Source organism: Macaca thibetana, chromosome 14 (genome assembly GCF_024542745.1).
Source record: "Macaca thibetana thibetana isolate TM-01 chromosome 14, ASM2454274v1, whole genome shotgun sequence".
Classification (NCBI taxonomy): Eukaryota; Metazoa; Chordata; class Mammalia; order Primates; family Cercopithecidae; genus Macaca; species Macaca thibetana.
Genome location: NC_065591.1, coordinates 1,404,659 through 1,421,221, shown reverse-complemented (window position 1 = coordinate 1,421,221; position 16,563 = coordinate 1,404,659). Strand labels below are relative to the sequence as shown.

At 58.0% G+C, this 16,563-nt stretch overlaps 2 protein-coding genes across 2 annotated transcripts in view; both read left to right on the top strand.

The window, feature by feature from the left end:
• The window catches only part of MOB2 (MOB kinase activator 2), a 155,954-nt gene that overhangs the window by 61,779 nt on the left and 77,612 nt on the right, over positions 1 to 16,563 (top strand). The gene's annotated exons all lie outside the window — the stretch shown is intronic.
• On the top strand, positions 26 to 1,715 carry LOC126935731 (uncharacterized). The gene is given in 6 exon segments (XM_050757516.1): positions 26 to 64; positions 311 to 431; positions 434 to 585; positions 587 to 818; positions 821 to 838; positions 841 to 1,715. Coding segments are annotated over 6 exon segments (1,032 nt in total). The 3' UTR covers positions 1,311 to 1,715.

Here is a 16,563-nt window from a genome sequence, read left to right as displayed (position 1 = left end):
CAGGGGAGGACAGGCATTAGGCCCCATGGTGCCGGGGTGTTCAGAGAGGCTGAGGAATAGAACAGTGTGTAGGGGCTTGGGGCAGCGGGTTCTGGAGTGTCAGATGAGGTGGAGGCCAGGGGAGGACAGGGGTGTTAGTGCCCCCAACTCCTGCCAGAGCCCCAGTCCAGCCACAGAGTGGCTCAGCAAGGCCATTAAGAGGGCTCCCTTCTCCCTTGCCCATGCCCCTAGAGCTGCCTCTCGGGCAGGGCGGCACCACTGCAGGAGAGGAGCTTGGCCTCTGGGAGTCAGGCAGGAGGGGCCTGGCTAGCCAGTGCTGGCTCCACTGGGCAGGGAGCCCTGGACCCCCAGGTATGAGGAGGGGGTGGGCTTAGAGTCCTGTTCCAGGTCCGTCCCCCACCTAGCAAGGCCCCAGGCGGAACTTGGAATTCGGCCTGCAGGCCGAGGGGTTCCACAAGCAGGTGCTGCTCGCACAGGGAGTTCAGGCGCCAGCCAAGCCCCTGTGCTTCTGTGGTAGGCCTGCTTCACTTAGGGAGCGCTGCCTCAAGGCAGATAAAGCTCCCTTGTTTGCCCCGACACCCATGGGGGCCTCTCAAGAGAGAAACTCCCGTTCACCCCTTTCCCAGGGCACTCGCTCTCTAGGTGGCATGCCAGCCCCCAAACACAGGTGGCTTTTGGGCCCAGGTGGGTCAGCCTGCTGCCCCTGCCCTATACCCTCTCAGGCCGTTGGGACCCCTGTCCTTCAGATGTGCAAGGGTCTAGGAGTGGGGCCAGTCACCATGAGAAGAGGCCAAGGGCTTGGCAGGAGAGGCGGCCCAGGTAGGACCCAGTCCTGAGTCCAGAGCAGGGCCAGGGAGGTGCCCACCCCGCCCCGGCCAGCCGCCCTCTCTCTTGTTTCTTCTATTTGTTCTTCTTTTCACCCACAGCCCTGTGTGTCATCCCTCCTTTCAGCAAAAGTCCTGTCCCCTTCCCTCTGTCCCCACCCACTCCTGTTCCCCAAGAAAATAAGCTATCATTGTTGTATTTGCAATCTATGGATTAGAGGTTTAAGTATTTATTATTATTGGTTAATTATTATTAATTATGTAAATTTGCCTCCCGTCTGTCTGTTGCATTGGGTTTCTGAGGAGGCCCTGGGTGAGGAGGATGCACTGGCTCCCCGCTTCTCGCCCCCCACCCCTGTGCTGTCCAGGAGGCAGTGGTCTGGGGCCACTGGTTGGGCCCCCCTCCTCCCCTCCCCTTGTCCCTTCTCCAGGCTGTGTGGGGGGGTGGTCCTGTCTGTCTCAGTCTGTCTCTGCTCCCACTCTTGAGGCACTAGTCACCCCAAAGTGAGCTGCCAGGGTGGGGAAGAAGGTCCTGTGTTGGCCACTGCCTCCTCCAGTGCTGCGGGAGGCGGGCTGGGGCCCCACCTGATGGCTTTCTCCCCACTGGGCCCTGAGTCCTCTCCAAGCCTCTCTCCCACCCCTCTCACCCGGCCACTGCCTGGCATTGGGATCGCCCCACAGTGGACCCGGCCCCTCCTGTTATTTGCTGGGAAGTCCAGCGGAGGAGAGGGTGCAGGTCCCCCGCCGAGCCTCCAGTCTCTGTGGACTGGGCTGCCGGCCCTTCCGCACCCCCTTAGAGCCCCTCCCGCCGCGGCTGCACCTTCCGCTCCGGGCCCCTCCCTTTGTATTTGGAGACAATGTGTTGTAATAAAGCTTAAAGTGGATGTTTTCCCCACGACTCCCTGCCTCTTCCTTCAGAGTGGCGGTGGGCAGGGTGGGGGCAGAGGCTGCTGGGAGGCAGGCCTGAGGCCAGGAGCCCGTGTGTTGGGCCTGGAAACTTGCCCCAGGTTCACACCGTGGGTGGGCTCAGAATAGTCCCTGAGGGCCAGCAGGTCCTCAGCTGCACCCTTAGGGTGTAAAACACACTTTTTTGGTGGTTACATGCTAGTAAAAGCTTAAATAACTTGAAACGATATAAAATCTCAGTGTTACCCACAACTCCCCTCACTCCCACAGTCCCAGCGTGAACAGCTAGAGGCTTCCCTCCCGGCCCCTCCATGTGTGCTGTGTGCATGTGTGTGGGTGCATGTACGTACCAGCAGAAATAGGGGTCTAGTTACCTTTAGTGTCTCCAACCAGCGTTTTTTTTGTTTTGTTTTGTTTTGTTTTGTTTTTAGATGGAGTCTCGTTCTGTGGTCCAGGCTGGAGTGCAATGGCGCGATCTCCATCTCCCGGGTTCAAGCAATTCTCATGCCTCAGAGTCCCAAGTAGCTGGGATTACAGGCATGTGCCACTACACCTGGCTAATTTTTGTATTTTACTTTAGTAGAGACGGGGTTGCACCATGTTGGCCAGGCTGGTCTCAATCTCCTGACCTCAAGTGATCTGCTTGCTTTGGCCTCCCAAAGTGCTGGGATTACAGGCGGGAGCCACTGTGCCTGGCCTCCAGCTAGCTTTTCAAATCTTAAGTAATGTGCACACCATACAAGGATCAAAAGTACACCAGGGTATGCGGTAGAAAGTACTGGTTTGTCTCCCCCAGGCTTGTCCCCAGCCTCCAGGGTCCTCTCCCTGGAGGCAGCCCCAGCCAGACCTGCAGAGCCCCCCACCCCGAGGGCAGACCTGGCTGCTGCAGGTGCCACAGGCTGCAAAGATTCACAGTGTGCATGCAGCCCAGAGTGAGGCTTGTCTACACTGCAGTGGAGGATACCAGATATGTCCTCACCACACAGACCTCTGGTTCATGCCGCTTCTTCCAGGTTTAGTATACCTATCCCAGGGACCCCTCCCAACCAGTGACGCTGTCCAGACCATGTGTGTGTGAGCGCTCATGAGATGGGAAGAAGAGGAAGCAAGACAAGGGAAGAGGAGGGGACCAGCCCCTCCTTGGGGGCTGCAGGAGGAGGTAGGGTCCTTGAATCCTGCATCTTTAAGAGTCCTCAAAAAGGAGGAAAGCTAGAAACATAGTCTGATGCTCCCACAAGGCTATTTTTGGCTCAAGAACATCTATTTATAACTCTGGCAGCCCCTAGCAGTCAATAAAACCGAGGCCTGGAAAGAGCTGATGGCTGACTCAAGCGGCACCGAGGTGCTCCCCTACCCCTTGTGCACAGGAGCACCTGCAGCTCCAGGAGGTGGGTGACAGGGCCTCTCCTAGGATGCCCATCTGGGGGCACATAGGTCTCAGGACCCTGGGGGCAGTGTAAGACTCCAGATGGAAGGAGGGATCTCATTTACCAACTCAATCAGGCTCCTAGAGGTCCAAGAGCTGCCCAAAGTAGGTGGTGAAGCAAGAGTGAACACTGGTGGACGGCCTCCAACTGCTACACAGAGTCCCCTAAAGGCTTGATGCCCTGTCTGCACTTGTGTCTCCCCCCAGGACAAGGGCTTTAGTTGCTGGATAGGTCTTGGATGGGTAGGTAGATGGGTGGATGAGGGAGGGAGACATGGATGGATGGATAGGTGAATTTATGGATGGGCAGATGGATGAATGGTGGATGAATGGATGGATGGGTGGATGGATGGGTGGGTAGATGGGCAGATGGATGAATGGGTAGAGGGATGAGTGGGGTGGGTGGGTGGGTAGACGGATGGATGGATCTATGAATGGGTGGATGGGTGGGCAGATGGATGAATGGGTAGATGGATGAGTGGGGTGGGTGGATGAATGGATCAATAGGTGGGGGGATAAGTGGGATGGATGGATGGATGGATGGGCAGATGGATGAATGGGTGGAGGGATGAGTGGGGTGGCTGGGTGAGTGGATGGATGGATGGATGGATGGATGGATGGATGGATGGATGGATGATGGATGGATGGCAAATGGATGAATGGGTAAAGGGATGAGTGGGGTAGGTGGGTGGATGGATGAATGGGTGGAGGAATGAGTATGATGGATGGATGGATGGATGGATGGATGAATACATAAATGGGTATTTATAAATAGACAAGTGGATGGGTGGCTAGTGAGTAGAAGGACAGGAAGGTGGACAGATGGATGGATGGGTGGATAAGTGGGTGGATAGGAGGTGGATGGATGGGTAAATGAGAGGGAGGGAGGGAGCAAAGGTGGGTGGGTGATAATATTATATTGCATTAGTTGCACTTCTGTTAGTCTTATATTAAAGCTGTGTGCTTACCTCCATTCTCCATTGGACTGCAGACGGGCACCTGGTCTTTGCATACAGAAGGCAGTGAATGTCCAATGAATAAGCCACATACTAACTGTCTTGGAGCGGGACATCAAAGGAGAGACTCTCTCCAAGGCCCAGGGAGAGGAACAGGTTTGGTCAATGTCCCTTAGAGGGTCATGGGCCACGTTGGGGCTGGGCTTGGTTCCTGGTCTCTCAGACACCATTCCTCTGCCTGCCGAGCAGTCCCTGGAAGTGAGCTGGAGGCCGGTCTCAGTGGCACCCCTGCCAGCTGCCACTGTACTCCTGTGGATGGACTTATCAAGGCCCTTCCGGGGCTCAGAACTGAAGAGACTCTGAGCAGGAGAAAGGGCTGAGGGCCAGTTCTCAGGAAGACTTCCAGGAGGAGAGTTTTGGGCTCTGAAGGCCAGGTTGTGTTTGGAGGGGCAGGTGGGGCAGGAGGACGTTGCAAAGGTCCACAGCGTGGGAGAAAGGGCAGAGGTAGGAGCGCCCTGCGGGGAGCCAGGCAGAAGCTGAAGGCCTCTGGCCAAGGCAAGGCCTGATGAGAAGAGGGTGCAGCTCGATGGGGCTCTGAATGGCAGGTGGTCTGGGGGAGTGTCTGAGAAGAGTGGTTCTTTGGGGGCAAGATGGAGGGAGGACTTGCTATTAAGGGGAAGCCATGGAGTCTTTGAGGGGCCTATACAATGGACACCAGCAGAGGGTGCCCCTACCTCCCTGGAAGGGCACAGGGCACGGGGCAGGACCTGGACAGAGGGTGGGAGAGGAGGGGCTGATTAGGAGCCTCTCAGCAGAGCTTCACAACAAATGCCTCATATGGGTGGTGGGAGCACATGGGGAAACTCAATTATCCCTGCAGGCAGCTGGGGCTCGGGGGCGCAGTCCCTCCAGATAAAGCACAGCCTTCTGGTCCGGGGTGAGGGCCAGAATAAACCACATACTAACTGTCTTGGAGTGGGACGTCACAGGAGAGACCCTCTCCAAGGCCCAGGGAGAGGAACAGGCTTGGTCAATGTCCCTTAGAGGGTCAGGGGCCAAGCTGGGACTGGGCTTGGTTCCTGGACCCTCTCCAAGGCCCAGGGAGAGGAACAGGCTTGGTCAATGTCCCTTAGAGGGTCAGGGGCCAAGCTGGGACTGGGCTTGGTTCCTGGTCTCTCAGGCACCATTCCCCTAGACCTCTAAGGCAGCCCACAGTCCCAGGCCCCACTCCTGTCCCTGAGAATAGGGCTCCTGGCTTAGGAGCCTCTATGGAAGACACTAGGCCCTGAAGGTGTGATGATGGCTTGTTTGTGAAATGAGCGGCCCCTGACTGTGAGGACCAGAGCTTAGAGGGGATCCTGGTGGGGTGAGGGGAACATGCGTGTGCCTCCCACCCCCAAGCAGGGTGATGCCAGGGCAGGACTTCGCCAAACACTAGGCAGGTGCATGGATGGACGCCCTTGGGTCCTTCCAAACTGAGCAGGGAGACTTTTCTTGCTTCAGAACCTTTCAATGTTCCCCTCCAGAGGGGCTGAGATGGGGGTGGCCTCAGGGAGGGAAGGGGTAATGGGAGCTGAACTGGAGTTGAGTGAGAAGGCTGGGGAGACAGACGCCTCAGTAGGGGGTTGAGAGGAGAGGAACTCAGTGAAGGACCTTCATTCTGGAAGGTGGGGGGCGGGGAGCAGGTGCTAGGCCCAGGGGCATCTCTCCCAGTCTTTGCAGACACCACCGTGAAACCAAGGAACAGTGGCCTGTCCCCAGGGAGCTCCCAAGGGGAAGCTCTGGGAAGGAAAGGGGAAGACGCACTTACTCCTTCCCCGCCAGGAATTCTGCTCCCCCGACCAAGTCCAGCGCCCTCCCACTTTGCCTCAGCACCTGCACCCTCAAGGCTGAGCGCACCTGCAGAACGCACTCCGGCCCCCCACACACCTGGGGCCTCCGACCAGGACCTCGCAGGTCAGGTGACTGCCCGGGAAGGGTAGGGGGATGTGGGGGGACTGGTGGCACCAATGGCATCGCCGGCCGAAGCCTGCCCCTGACTGACGCAATTGCCGGCCGTCGCAGCTATAAATAGCCAAGGAGAGCTGGAAATAGAAGCCAGGGAAGGGCCAGAGGCGGGTGGAGGGAGGAGCTTGGACTTGAGCACCTGATGCCAGAGGAAGAAAACAAAACTCCATTCTAGGGCTCCCCTCCCCCATCCCGCCCCAGCCTAGAGGGGCGTTTGCACCCGGAAACGTTTGGGGAAGCAGGGTGAAGTCAAGAACCTGCCCGACAGTGGGCGGGGCCTCCCTGCCGCGAGGGTCGGGGCGGGTGGAGCCCGCCCTGGCCACAACCCCCAGTCTTCTGCTCTGGGTCATCTGCAGGGCAGTGGCCCCTCCTGATGTCCGCCCGCCCCCTCCCCCAAGCAGAAAGAGATTCCGGTGCCTCTCCAACCTCCCCATCCCACTCCCTCCGTCAAGCTCCTGGCCCAGGAGGCCCCCGACAGCCCTGGAGCACAGGCCCGATTGGCGACATCAGTGGACACTAGGCCTGCCCAGCGCCTGGCCGGTGGGGGCGGCGTCCTGGGGCAGGAGGGGGGCTTGTGGGGCAGTTTTTGTATCTTTCTCGCCCAACCCGACCCTCCGGCCAGCAGCGGGAATGGGGCTCAGTGACTTTGCCGCCCTGGGACAGGGCGCACTGCAGCCAGTGTGGAAGCCAGACCCGGCCCCGGTGCCTGGTTCTGCTGGTCACCTCTTGCCCACCTACCCAGCGGGTGCTCACAGGCTGGGGGTCCAAAAGAGGAACAGAAAACCACAGGACTGGGGGCGCTTTGAGGCTGAAGGGCGCAGGCCCTTCGCGGACACCCCTGAGCCCTCCACCCTGAGCCCCCAGCCGCGCCAGGGAGTGACTTCAGTCCGGATTCCCACTGTGGGGCCTCCCCCTCTGACAGCGCATTAGGGCTGGCAAGGCGCGGCCGATAGGGCCCTTCGCCTGTGTGGACCCTAACAGGAAACTCGAGGAGGGGCAGGATTGAGGGCAGTAGGAAGGGGTTGGAGTGGGCGAAGGGAGGTTTGGGTCCCCCCACCTCTCTGTGCAACTGGTAGCGCCCCGCCCTCCCTGAGGACAAGGACCCCGCAGCCGCGAGGACGGCGGCTGCCGGCCAGTGTGGGGTGGGCGCGGTCCCATTAGCGCGCGCGGGGTCCGCCAGGTTGGGCGGTGAGGTCAGCCCCGACGTAGGGGGCCCAGAGCATCGCTGGGTGGCGCGGGTGGCGCTGGCATCTGGGCCGCCAACCCCGCAGGAAGCGCCCAGTCACAATCCCGCCCCAGGGCTCCCCCCCGCCTCGCCACCCGGAGCCCAGAACCTGCCCAACCTGCGGGCGTAGCCGGGGGCTCCGAGGACCGAGAGGCAGGCGCGGTGGGTGCGCCCGCTGCTCGCGATGACCTCACGCCCGGCGGGGCCGCGCCCACTCCCAGACCGCCCTCCGCGGCGCGCTCCATCCTCAAAGCGCCGCTGCTCCTCGGCTCCCGAGTCCTGCGCGCCCCTCGCGGGTCCGGGTCCCCAGGCACTGCTGGCGTGGAGGGCGGGCGCGGGGAGCACCTGCTCGGCTCCAAGCATTTGGGCAGCGCGGCTCCGGGTCCGGGGCCCGGGTGGGCAAATACCTGTCCCGCAGGGGCTGGGCGAGCGCCCCTCCGGAGCCTGCCTGCCCCGCCCGGGGGCCGTAGTGTGCGCTCTTCTCCCGCCTCGGGCTCCGACCTGGGCTCGCCGGCCACCCCCACCCGACGCTCCCCGAACCCGAGGCGGAGCGCAGCCCGGCAGCGCCATCTGCTGCCCGCGCCCGCCGAGGCTGGGGCCGGTTCTCTGGCTTGGGGCCCTGCACGCACGCCCACCCGTCGGGGACCCACCTGCTGGGAGGAAGGCACAGCCCTGCCTCCAGCCTGCGGCCCCCGCCCATCCTACTTCTAAGGCCCTCCCCTGGGTCCGTCGGCTGCTTCAGCTGTATCCACAACCTGCACCTGCTCTGGGCCTGCCGGTCCCGCAGGAAGGTCGCCCACACCGCGGCCCCAGGGACGCACGCAGTCGGTGACCAGATGTGTCTCCAGCCAGGTGTCCTCCCTGTCCTCCAGACCGGGCAATGCCAAGCTGCAGCGGCCACCTGCATCTGGCTGGGCCCCCATCCCAACGCCTCAACCCCCTTCGCGGCCACCCCTCCTTCTCAGGTAAGCAGTACACCTAGCTGCTGTTCTTGGCTCTCCCGCCGCCGCGCCCTCACCTGGATGGTTCCGCCAGACCCCGCAGGCCCCTTAGTCCGCCCCAGCCCTACCCAGCTGTCTACAAAGAGCATTCCTGGAAGGGCCCCTCCCTGGTCTGCGGATGTGCTCTGCGCTTCTTCACCAGCCCAGGTGCAGGGCGGGACTCTGAATCCCCTACCGTGCAGAGGGCATGTTCACCTCGACCCTTGACTTCCCAGCAGAGCCTGGCATTGAGGGTGCCGCCCTGGGATATTGTGTGTGGCCTGAGGCTGCTGGAGCCAAGCACCGCAAACCAGGCGGCTTCAACAGAAACGTCTCTCCGGCCCAGCGCAGGGGCTCACGCCTAGAATCGCAGCACTTTGGGAGGCTGAGGCAGGCGGATCACCTGAGGTGACCAGTAAGACATCAGCCTGGTCAACATGGTGAAACCCGGTCTCTACTAAAACTACAAAAATATGCTGGGTGTGGTGGCAGGCGCCTGTAATCCCAGCTACTCAGGAGGCTAAGGCAGGAGAATCCCTTGAACTCGGGAGGTGGAGGTTGCGGTGAGCTGAGATCACACCACTGCACTCCAGCCTTTGTGACAGAGCAAAACTCTGTCTCAAAACAAAACAGAAAAAGGAAGAGAGAAAGAAAAAGAAAGAAAGAAAGAAAGAAAGAAAGAAAGAAAGAAAGAAAGAAAGAAAGAAAGAAAGAAAGAAAGAAAGAAAAGAAAAGAAAAGAAAAGAAAAGAAAAGAAAAAGAAAAGAAAGAAAAGAGAAGTCTCTCCAAGGTCTGCAGGCCACAAGTCCAAGATCCAGGTGTAGGCAGGTGGGCTCCGTGGAGGGCCAGGAGGGAGCATCTGCCTCAGCCCCTCCCTGTGGCCTCTTACAAGGCCGTCCACCCACCCTACTCCAGTGTGGCCTCATCTTAACTAGGTTCATCTGCAGTGACCCTAGTTCCAAATAATGAGGTTACATTCTGAGGTACTGGCGGTCAGGACATTGACATACGAATGTGTGAGGCTCAACCCCACCCATAACAGGTATCGGTGGGAGAAGGAGGTGTGCACACTCTGTGGCCACCACCGGGAGCCCTTCAGACTGCCCTCACCACACTGCAGGCAACCAGTCCTGGAAACGGGCTCCGTGGCGGTAAGCCTGCAGAGCCAGCATCCCAGGAGGCGGGGACCCGCATGGGTTTGATAAGCAAAAGCTGTCAGGCTGTCAGGGTTTATCTGGTCCGGGGATTCCCACCCTCCCGCCCTTCAGCATTGCCTGGGGGGGATCTTTAAATGCAGGTCCCTGGGCCCTGCCCAGACCTACACAGCCAGCCTCTGTGGGAGCAGGTCTCAGGGATCTGTATTTCCAAAGTTTCCCTAGGGAGTCTGCTGCACCTGTTGATGAGACATGTACATTTGGGGACCTGTAATCTAGGGGTCCCTACCCAGTGGATGGAGGGGACAATAGTGAACCCCAGCTGGCTGGAGACAGAGCCAGGAGGAAGGCTGAGCCTCCTGGCCTCCATCTGTAGTTCCTGTGTGGGTGCATCCTCAAGAGGCCGAGGCCTTGCTCCTTCACTGCTCCCTGACCCTCCACGCCTCCAGGCCACGCTTTGGCCATGTGCACCGCCCACCCTACCTCCCAGAGCATGGGTTCCCACAGGGACAACTTCTCCCACACCCCAATCTAGCTCCAGGCTCTGCATGGCTTGTGGGGGCAGCCACAGCTCCCACTGTGCCCTGGAGGGCAGAGCTGTCCTGCCAGTACCGCGCCTGTGTCATGGGCCTCAGTGTCTCCATCCAGGAGAGGGAGCTGGAGCAGTCCTGGTGCCTCCTCCTTCCCACAGGGAGACGGGGAGCCTGTGCACAGGCTGGCTCTGCGGGGGCCAGTTCCACACTGTGCCGCACCCACTGGGCCCTCTGGGGCCTCCGGGTCTTGTCTGCAAAATGGGAATTGGGGAGGGGTGGAATGTCAGTAACTTACTTTCCTGTTCCTGCTTTTTGTGGATTTTTTTCCATTAACATGTATGGAAGCCTTCTGTCTGGTGCTGGGGATGGCCCCAGGAGCCCCAGCACATGGGAAACAAGCCTTTGTCGTCACTCTGAGATCAGCGGTTTATGTGACAGGTATGTACAAGAGGTGGTCACCACTCAGGAAGAGGGTGGCAGGAAGGCTGCCTGGAGGAAGCGGCATGTGAGAAAGGCCCTGAGTGACAAGCAGTTCTTGCAGAGGAGCTCCTCCTTCCCAACAAGAGCAGCACGTTCGAAGGCCCCACAGTGCAGGACAGCCCACGACTGCAGCCACGGGAGCCCCTGACGGACCACACACCCACCCTGGGCCGGGCGCTCTGCCGAGTGCATGGGATGGAGACGGACCACGCACCCAGCCTGGTCCCGGCGCTCTGCCAAGTGCACAGGATGAAGTAGTTCCTAGAGGTGGGGAGGGGGCAGGGAACGGTCAGCTCCCAAGGATCTCAGACTCTGTCCCCAGGCTGAGGGGAGCAAACCTGCAGGTCCTGCCTGAAAGGGTGGTTTGTTAGGGGCTGGCACCACTGGCCAGTAAGGGTGGTTGGAAGGATCCCGGTTGGGTGGGGGTGGCAGGAAGGGTGGTCATTGTGGACAAAAAGGGCAAGTTCCCAACTCCCCAGGTCAGTCACCTCTTTGCTTCAAGGAATGGCCTGCAGGTGACCCTGGGCATCAGGGCCTCAAGGAGCAACCCACAGTAGCCTGGACCCTGTCTGCCCTGAGCGCTCTCTGCCCAGGTCTGGATGAGAACTCTGCCCACCCTGCACTCACCGGCTGGCAGGTGGCCTGCGTCCCAGCCTCAGGCTTCATCTGCATTTGCAGATCACTGGCACCTCTCAAGAATGATTCCCATGGGAGATGAGGGTGAAGAGCGATGGGGGTTGGGACCTCGAGTCCTGGTTTTGCCTGGGGAACTCTCCCTCTCTTGCCACCACCCTCCCGAGTTGCAGGATCCAGGTTGTCCCCTGGGGTCCCCTATCCCTCCCCAAGCCTGCTACCTCTGGCCACTGTGCCAGGCAGCAACTACTGGAAGGGTTCTGCTGGAATGGGCACCTCCTTCCCCAGGTCACCCCTACCCCCTCCTGGGAATGGAAAACAGGAGCCCCTTCCCGTCACTCTCCTGCCCCTTCCTCCTCTCTGCAATGGGTGGGGCCCCAGGAGAGGGGGGCAGGAAGGCCCCTTGGGGACTTGGGCTATAAGAAAGTGCCCTCCGCAGGCCTGTCAGGCCCCACGCCCCTTCCAGCTCAGCTGGGAGTTCCAGCTCGGCTCCCCCTGTCTGAGCTCTGGTCTGGAATGGGGGTCCCAAGACCAGGGCAGATGCTTGTGAGGCAGAGGAGCTTTGGGCATCACCGTGGCTCTGAAGTGGGCGTCTCTGTGAATTTTGCATCCTCCTTGAGACTCATTAACAGCTCCATTCGAAATCCAGCTTCACCCAAGTGCCAGCCTGTGCCGGGCCCAGGAAGCTGTCCTGTATACCGGAGCACAAGGCCTTGAGCCTGCTCCCTCCAGTCCATGCTGGGGACACGCAGGCAGCCAGGAGCTGGAGCACGCTGGCAATGCTGCACAGATGGCTGTGTATTCACCTTCTTCTGAGGAACAAGCAGATCTGGGGACGCTGAACCTGGGCCCTGGGCAGGGACAGTCAGCAGGAGACCATCCTGCCCTGGGTTGCCTTCTGATGACGGGACACACAGGCCCCACTCTCGATGTTCATCCACTCACCTCCTGTCCTCCAGCACCCTACAGACATCTGTGAGGGCCTAGAGCAGGAGGAACTTAGCTTCCTACCGTGCCAGGCTCGAGAGCTGACGGCCAGCAGAGCCGACCATGCAGCAGAAAATGTCCCCCTTCTGTGCTCGAGAAAACCCACCCATGACCTTTGAGGCCCATCCCAGTAGGTGAAGGCAGAAAGCCAAGGAAGGAGCAGTGAAGCCCAAATGAGGGCTGAGGTTAGCAAAACTTTTGAAAATGGCCTCTGAAGATTCACATGGGTGGAGTCCACCCAGCTGGAGACGGGTGAGAAACAGGAAGCTCTGCCTTAGGAGTTACCTCCTCCTGAAAGAGGCCTGAGCTACCATTTGGGAAGCCAGGGTTTAGTTAACACTGAGTCATGGTGAGCCCAACAACTCAGGGAGGAGCGATAGCTGAAACTCGGGATTCAGGGAGCCCTGTCTCAGCCTCAGGGAAAGCACACCCCTAGGTGCTTTGAATCATGTGGCCGGTAAATGCACCTGTTACAAGTTGAATTGTGTGCCCCAAAAAGATATACTCAGAAATGGGGTGCAGTGGCTCATGCCCGTAATCCCAGGGCTTTGAGAGGCCAACACAGGAGGATCATTTGTGCGCCCAGGAGGTTGAGGCTGCAGTGAGCTGCGATGGTGCCGTTGCACTCCAGCCTGGGCAGCAGAGCCACACCCTGTCTCAAAGATATATATATAAAATATATATAAAATATATATAAAGTATACATAATATATAATATATAACATATAATATATAACATAACATATAATATATAATATATAACGTACTATATATTATATATAAAATATATAATATGTAACATAATATATCATATATTATATATATATTATATACATAATATATATTATATAATATATATATTTATATATAAAATATATATACACTGACATATATACACACGTGTGTACAAAATAATAAACATATATATACATATATACATATATATGTATATATATACACACATATATATAGTTTGGAGACAAAGTCTTGCTCTGTCACCCAGGCTAGAGTGCAGTGACACTATCATGGCTCACTGCAACCTCTGCCTCCCAAATTCAAGCGATTCTCCTGCCTCAGCCTCGTGAGTAGCTGAGACTACAGGCATGCGTCACTACATCTGGCTAATTTTTTTATTTTTAGTAGAGACAGAGTTTCACCATGTTGGCCAGGCTGGTCTTGAACTCCAGACCTCAGGTGATCCACCCTCCTCAGCCTCCCAAAGTGCTGGGATTACAGGCCTGAGCCACTGCGCCCGGCCAGGACACGGCAGCTTTCTGTGAGCAGAGGCTCCAGCCCTCCCTCTGCTGGACCTCAGTGGATCCTGGCTGGCGGGAGCTTTGACGGGGGTTGTTGCAGCTGCCTGCAGGTCCTAGGGGAGGAAGTGGCCTGGAGGGTCCTGCGTGAGTGGGCAGGTGGCAGCCCTGGATGTGGGTAGCAGCACCCACCAGAGATGAGCAGGGGCACCCAGCCCGCCTCCCTGTGGTGCTGCCGTGGCCCGGTTACTTAGCCGCACCTAAAGATAGGAGGCAGAGGGCACCTTCTCAGAGAGCACTGGCAGCTGCTTTGGGTCACACACACAGAGCCCTTGGCTGCACTTGGCTCGTGGGAAGGCCCCAGCCATAATCCCAGGAGACACTGATTATCAGCCTCCCCATGCCCTGCCTGCATTCCAGTCACCCCAGGGGCACCAGGCCCCCACGGAGAGCTAAGCCAAACACAGGGGCTGTCGTGGCCTCTGGAGGGGAAGTGGAGACGACTGAAGCCTGAAGAACACTCCCCAGCCTGCTCCCAAGGGTGACCCACCTTGACTGTTTTCTCAAGACCCAGGGAGGAGCGTCCCTTTGGGAGGCAGGTCATGGTGGGAAAATGGCGGGCTTGAGAGCAGATGTTTCTGGAACCCCAGCTCCCCACCTGCTCGCTGAGTAACCTCGGAAAAGCCTCTGGCCCTCCAGGAGCCTCGGCCACCTTCCTGGATTGTCACTGCCTGGGGATTAAGCGAGGGAGCAGCAGCAGGACAGGGGGTACAGTGCGATCAGCAGGAGGGTGTCTGAGGCGTTTGTTGAAGGTTCAGAAGAGCTGGCGCCTTGGGATTGGGAGGCAGGGCCGGCTTCTGCGCCACCGTCCCCAAATCAGACTCTGTTCGGGTCTAGGAGGTAAAGGGAACGCTGAACCATGGGGGTGCTGGGGACGGAGGGGCTGCCCAGACAGGCGCTGGCATCTGTGGCTACCCTCCGCCTCACTGCGGACTGAACCAAGCACAAGAACCAGCTCATAGGTGAGAGGGAGCCATTGTCCTCCAGGCTCTGCAGTGTGGGAGGATGTGCGTGTCACGAGGCCCACCCCGTGCCAAGGCCTCTCAGCGGCACAGCCTGGGACAAAGAGGGGACGCTGAGCACCAGCTGCATCCCCTGCTGGCCCCGAAAGGCAATGAGTGGGCCCTAGAGAAGGCCAGACAGGGTCAGAGCAGAGTCCGTGAATGACGAATGACCCCGCGGGGCTCAGCCTGCGTCCTGGAGTCAGCGGTTGACTGGGGAATCAGCTCTTTCCCCGGAAACATGCCATGAGGTCATCCTTATCCTGAAAGCCTCGGCGTTCCACCCCACCGTGGAGGACAGCTGCCCGAGGATCTCCGCACAGGTCCTGTCTCCAAGGGGTCCCCAGCCTAGATAGAAGCATGATTAGGAAAATCGGGCCCCTCTCTTCTCTAGCCAGGAACTCCCAGTGGGCACAGCAGCCCCCAGGGCCACTCTAGAGCCAGGCAGAAGGAAAGAGCCTGATTAGAAAGGGCAGGAGCTGTCACGAGGTGGCTTCAATCTGTAGAAATGAACTGTCTCTCAGTCCTGGAGGCCAGAAGTCTGACGTTGTCAGCATCACCAGGGCTGGTTTCTTCTGAGGGCTGTGAGGAAGGGTCTGCTCCAGGGGTCCCTCCTCGGTTTGTGTTGTAGATGACCTTCTCCTTCCTGTGTCTTTTCACACTGTCTTCTCTATGTAAGGCTGTGTCCAAACTCCCCGCTACCCAATCCTTTTATTTATTTATTTATTCATTTATTTTGAGATGGAGTCTCTCTCCATCTCCCAGGCTGGAGTGCAGTGGTGCGATCTTGGCTCACTACAACCTCTGCCTCTCGGGTTCAAGCAATTCTCCTGCCTAAGCCTCCCAAGTAGCTGGGATTATAGCCACCACTATGCCCAGCTAATTTTTGTGTTTTTAGTAGAGATGGGGTTTCACCATCTTGGCCAGGCTGGTCTCGAACTCCTGATCTCAGGTGATCCGCCTGCCTCTGCCTCCCGAAGTGCTGGGATTACAGGCGTGAGCCACCATGTCTGGCTTAAATTCCTCCTTTTTATAAGGTCACCAGTCATACAGGATTGGAAGCCCCCTACTCCACCAGGACCTCATCTTAACAAACGACATCTGTGGGTCAGGCGCGGTGGCTCACACCTGTAATTGAGACCAGCTTGGCCAATGTGGTGAAACACCGTCTTTACTAAAAACATAAAAATCAGCCAGGCGTGGTGGTGGACACCTGTAATCCCAGCTACTGGGGAGGCTGAGGCAGGAGAATCAACTGAACCTGGGAGGCAGAGGTTGCAGTGAGCCACCATTGCACTCTAGCCTGGGCAACAAGAGCAAAACTCCATCTCAAACAAACAACAACAAAAAAATGACATCTGCAGTGACTCTATTTCCAGATGAGGTCCCCTTCAGACCTTACTGGTACTGGGGGTTAGAACAGCCTCTTATCTTTCCAGGGGACACGTGTCAGCCCATGACACTGAGCGTGCCGTGACCCTGTCCCTCGCTGTCTTTACCCCAGGGTACTGGTCATTCTGGAATGTGCTGTCTGCTTTATTATTTTTTTCACGGACACGCTACAGCTCCTCAAGGGCAGGTTTTAGTCTGTTGCGTCTACTACTGTTCTCCAGGTGCCTTACAAGTGCCTTGTTCTTGTAGGTAGTTGGCACTCACTACTTATTTGTCAGATGAATGGGTGAGTGGAAGGAGGAGAGGTCTGAGTGGGAAACCCTACAGTTTACTTTCCTGCCAAAACCTTCAACCAAAAGCAAACCTTCAACTCCAGAGATACCCAGAAATGGGTGCCACCCTCCCAGACCCCAAAGTTGCAGAGAAGGGGCCCTCTAGGATGCCCGTCTCACTCCCACATCTTTTCTGTGCGGAAGGCAGAGGGTGTTGGTAATTGACAGTGGACTGAAAGCCGTAATTATTCCAACTGCAGCTGTTCTTCCAGATGTGGTGTCCTTATTGGAGCCAATCAACAGTTATGATTCATCTATTGATCAGGCAGTCACACCCACCTCAATCCCAATAAACAGAGAACATCAGAAGCAGGGAGTCTTTATTTGGAGAGATTGGCAGTATACCTTCCCACTTAGGCCTCAGGGTCCTACAAACTCGAATTCCCTCTGCCACAATTTCATCCACATAGACCT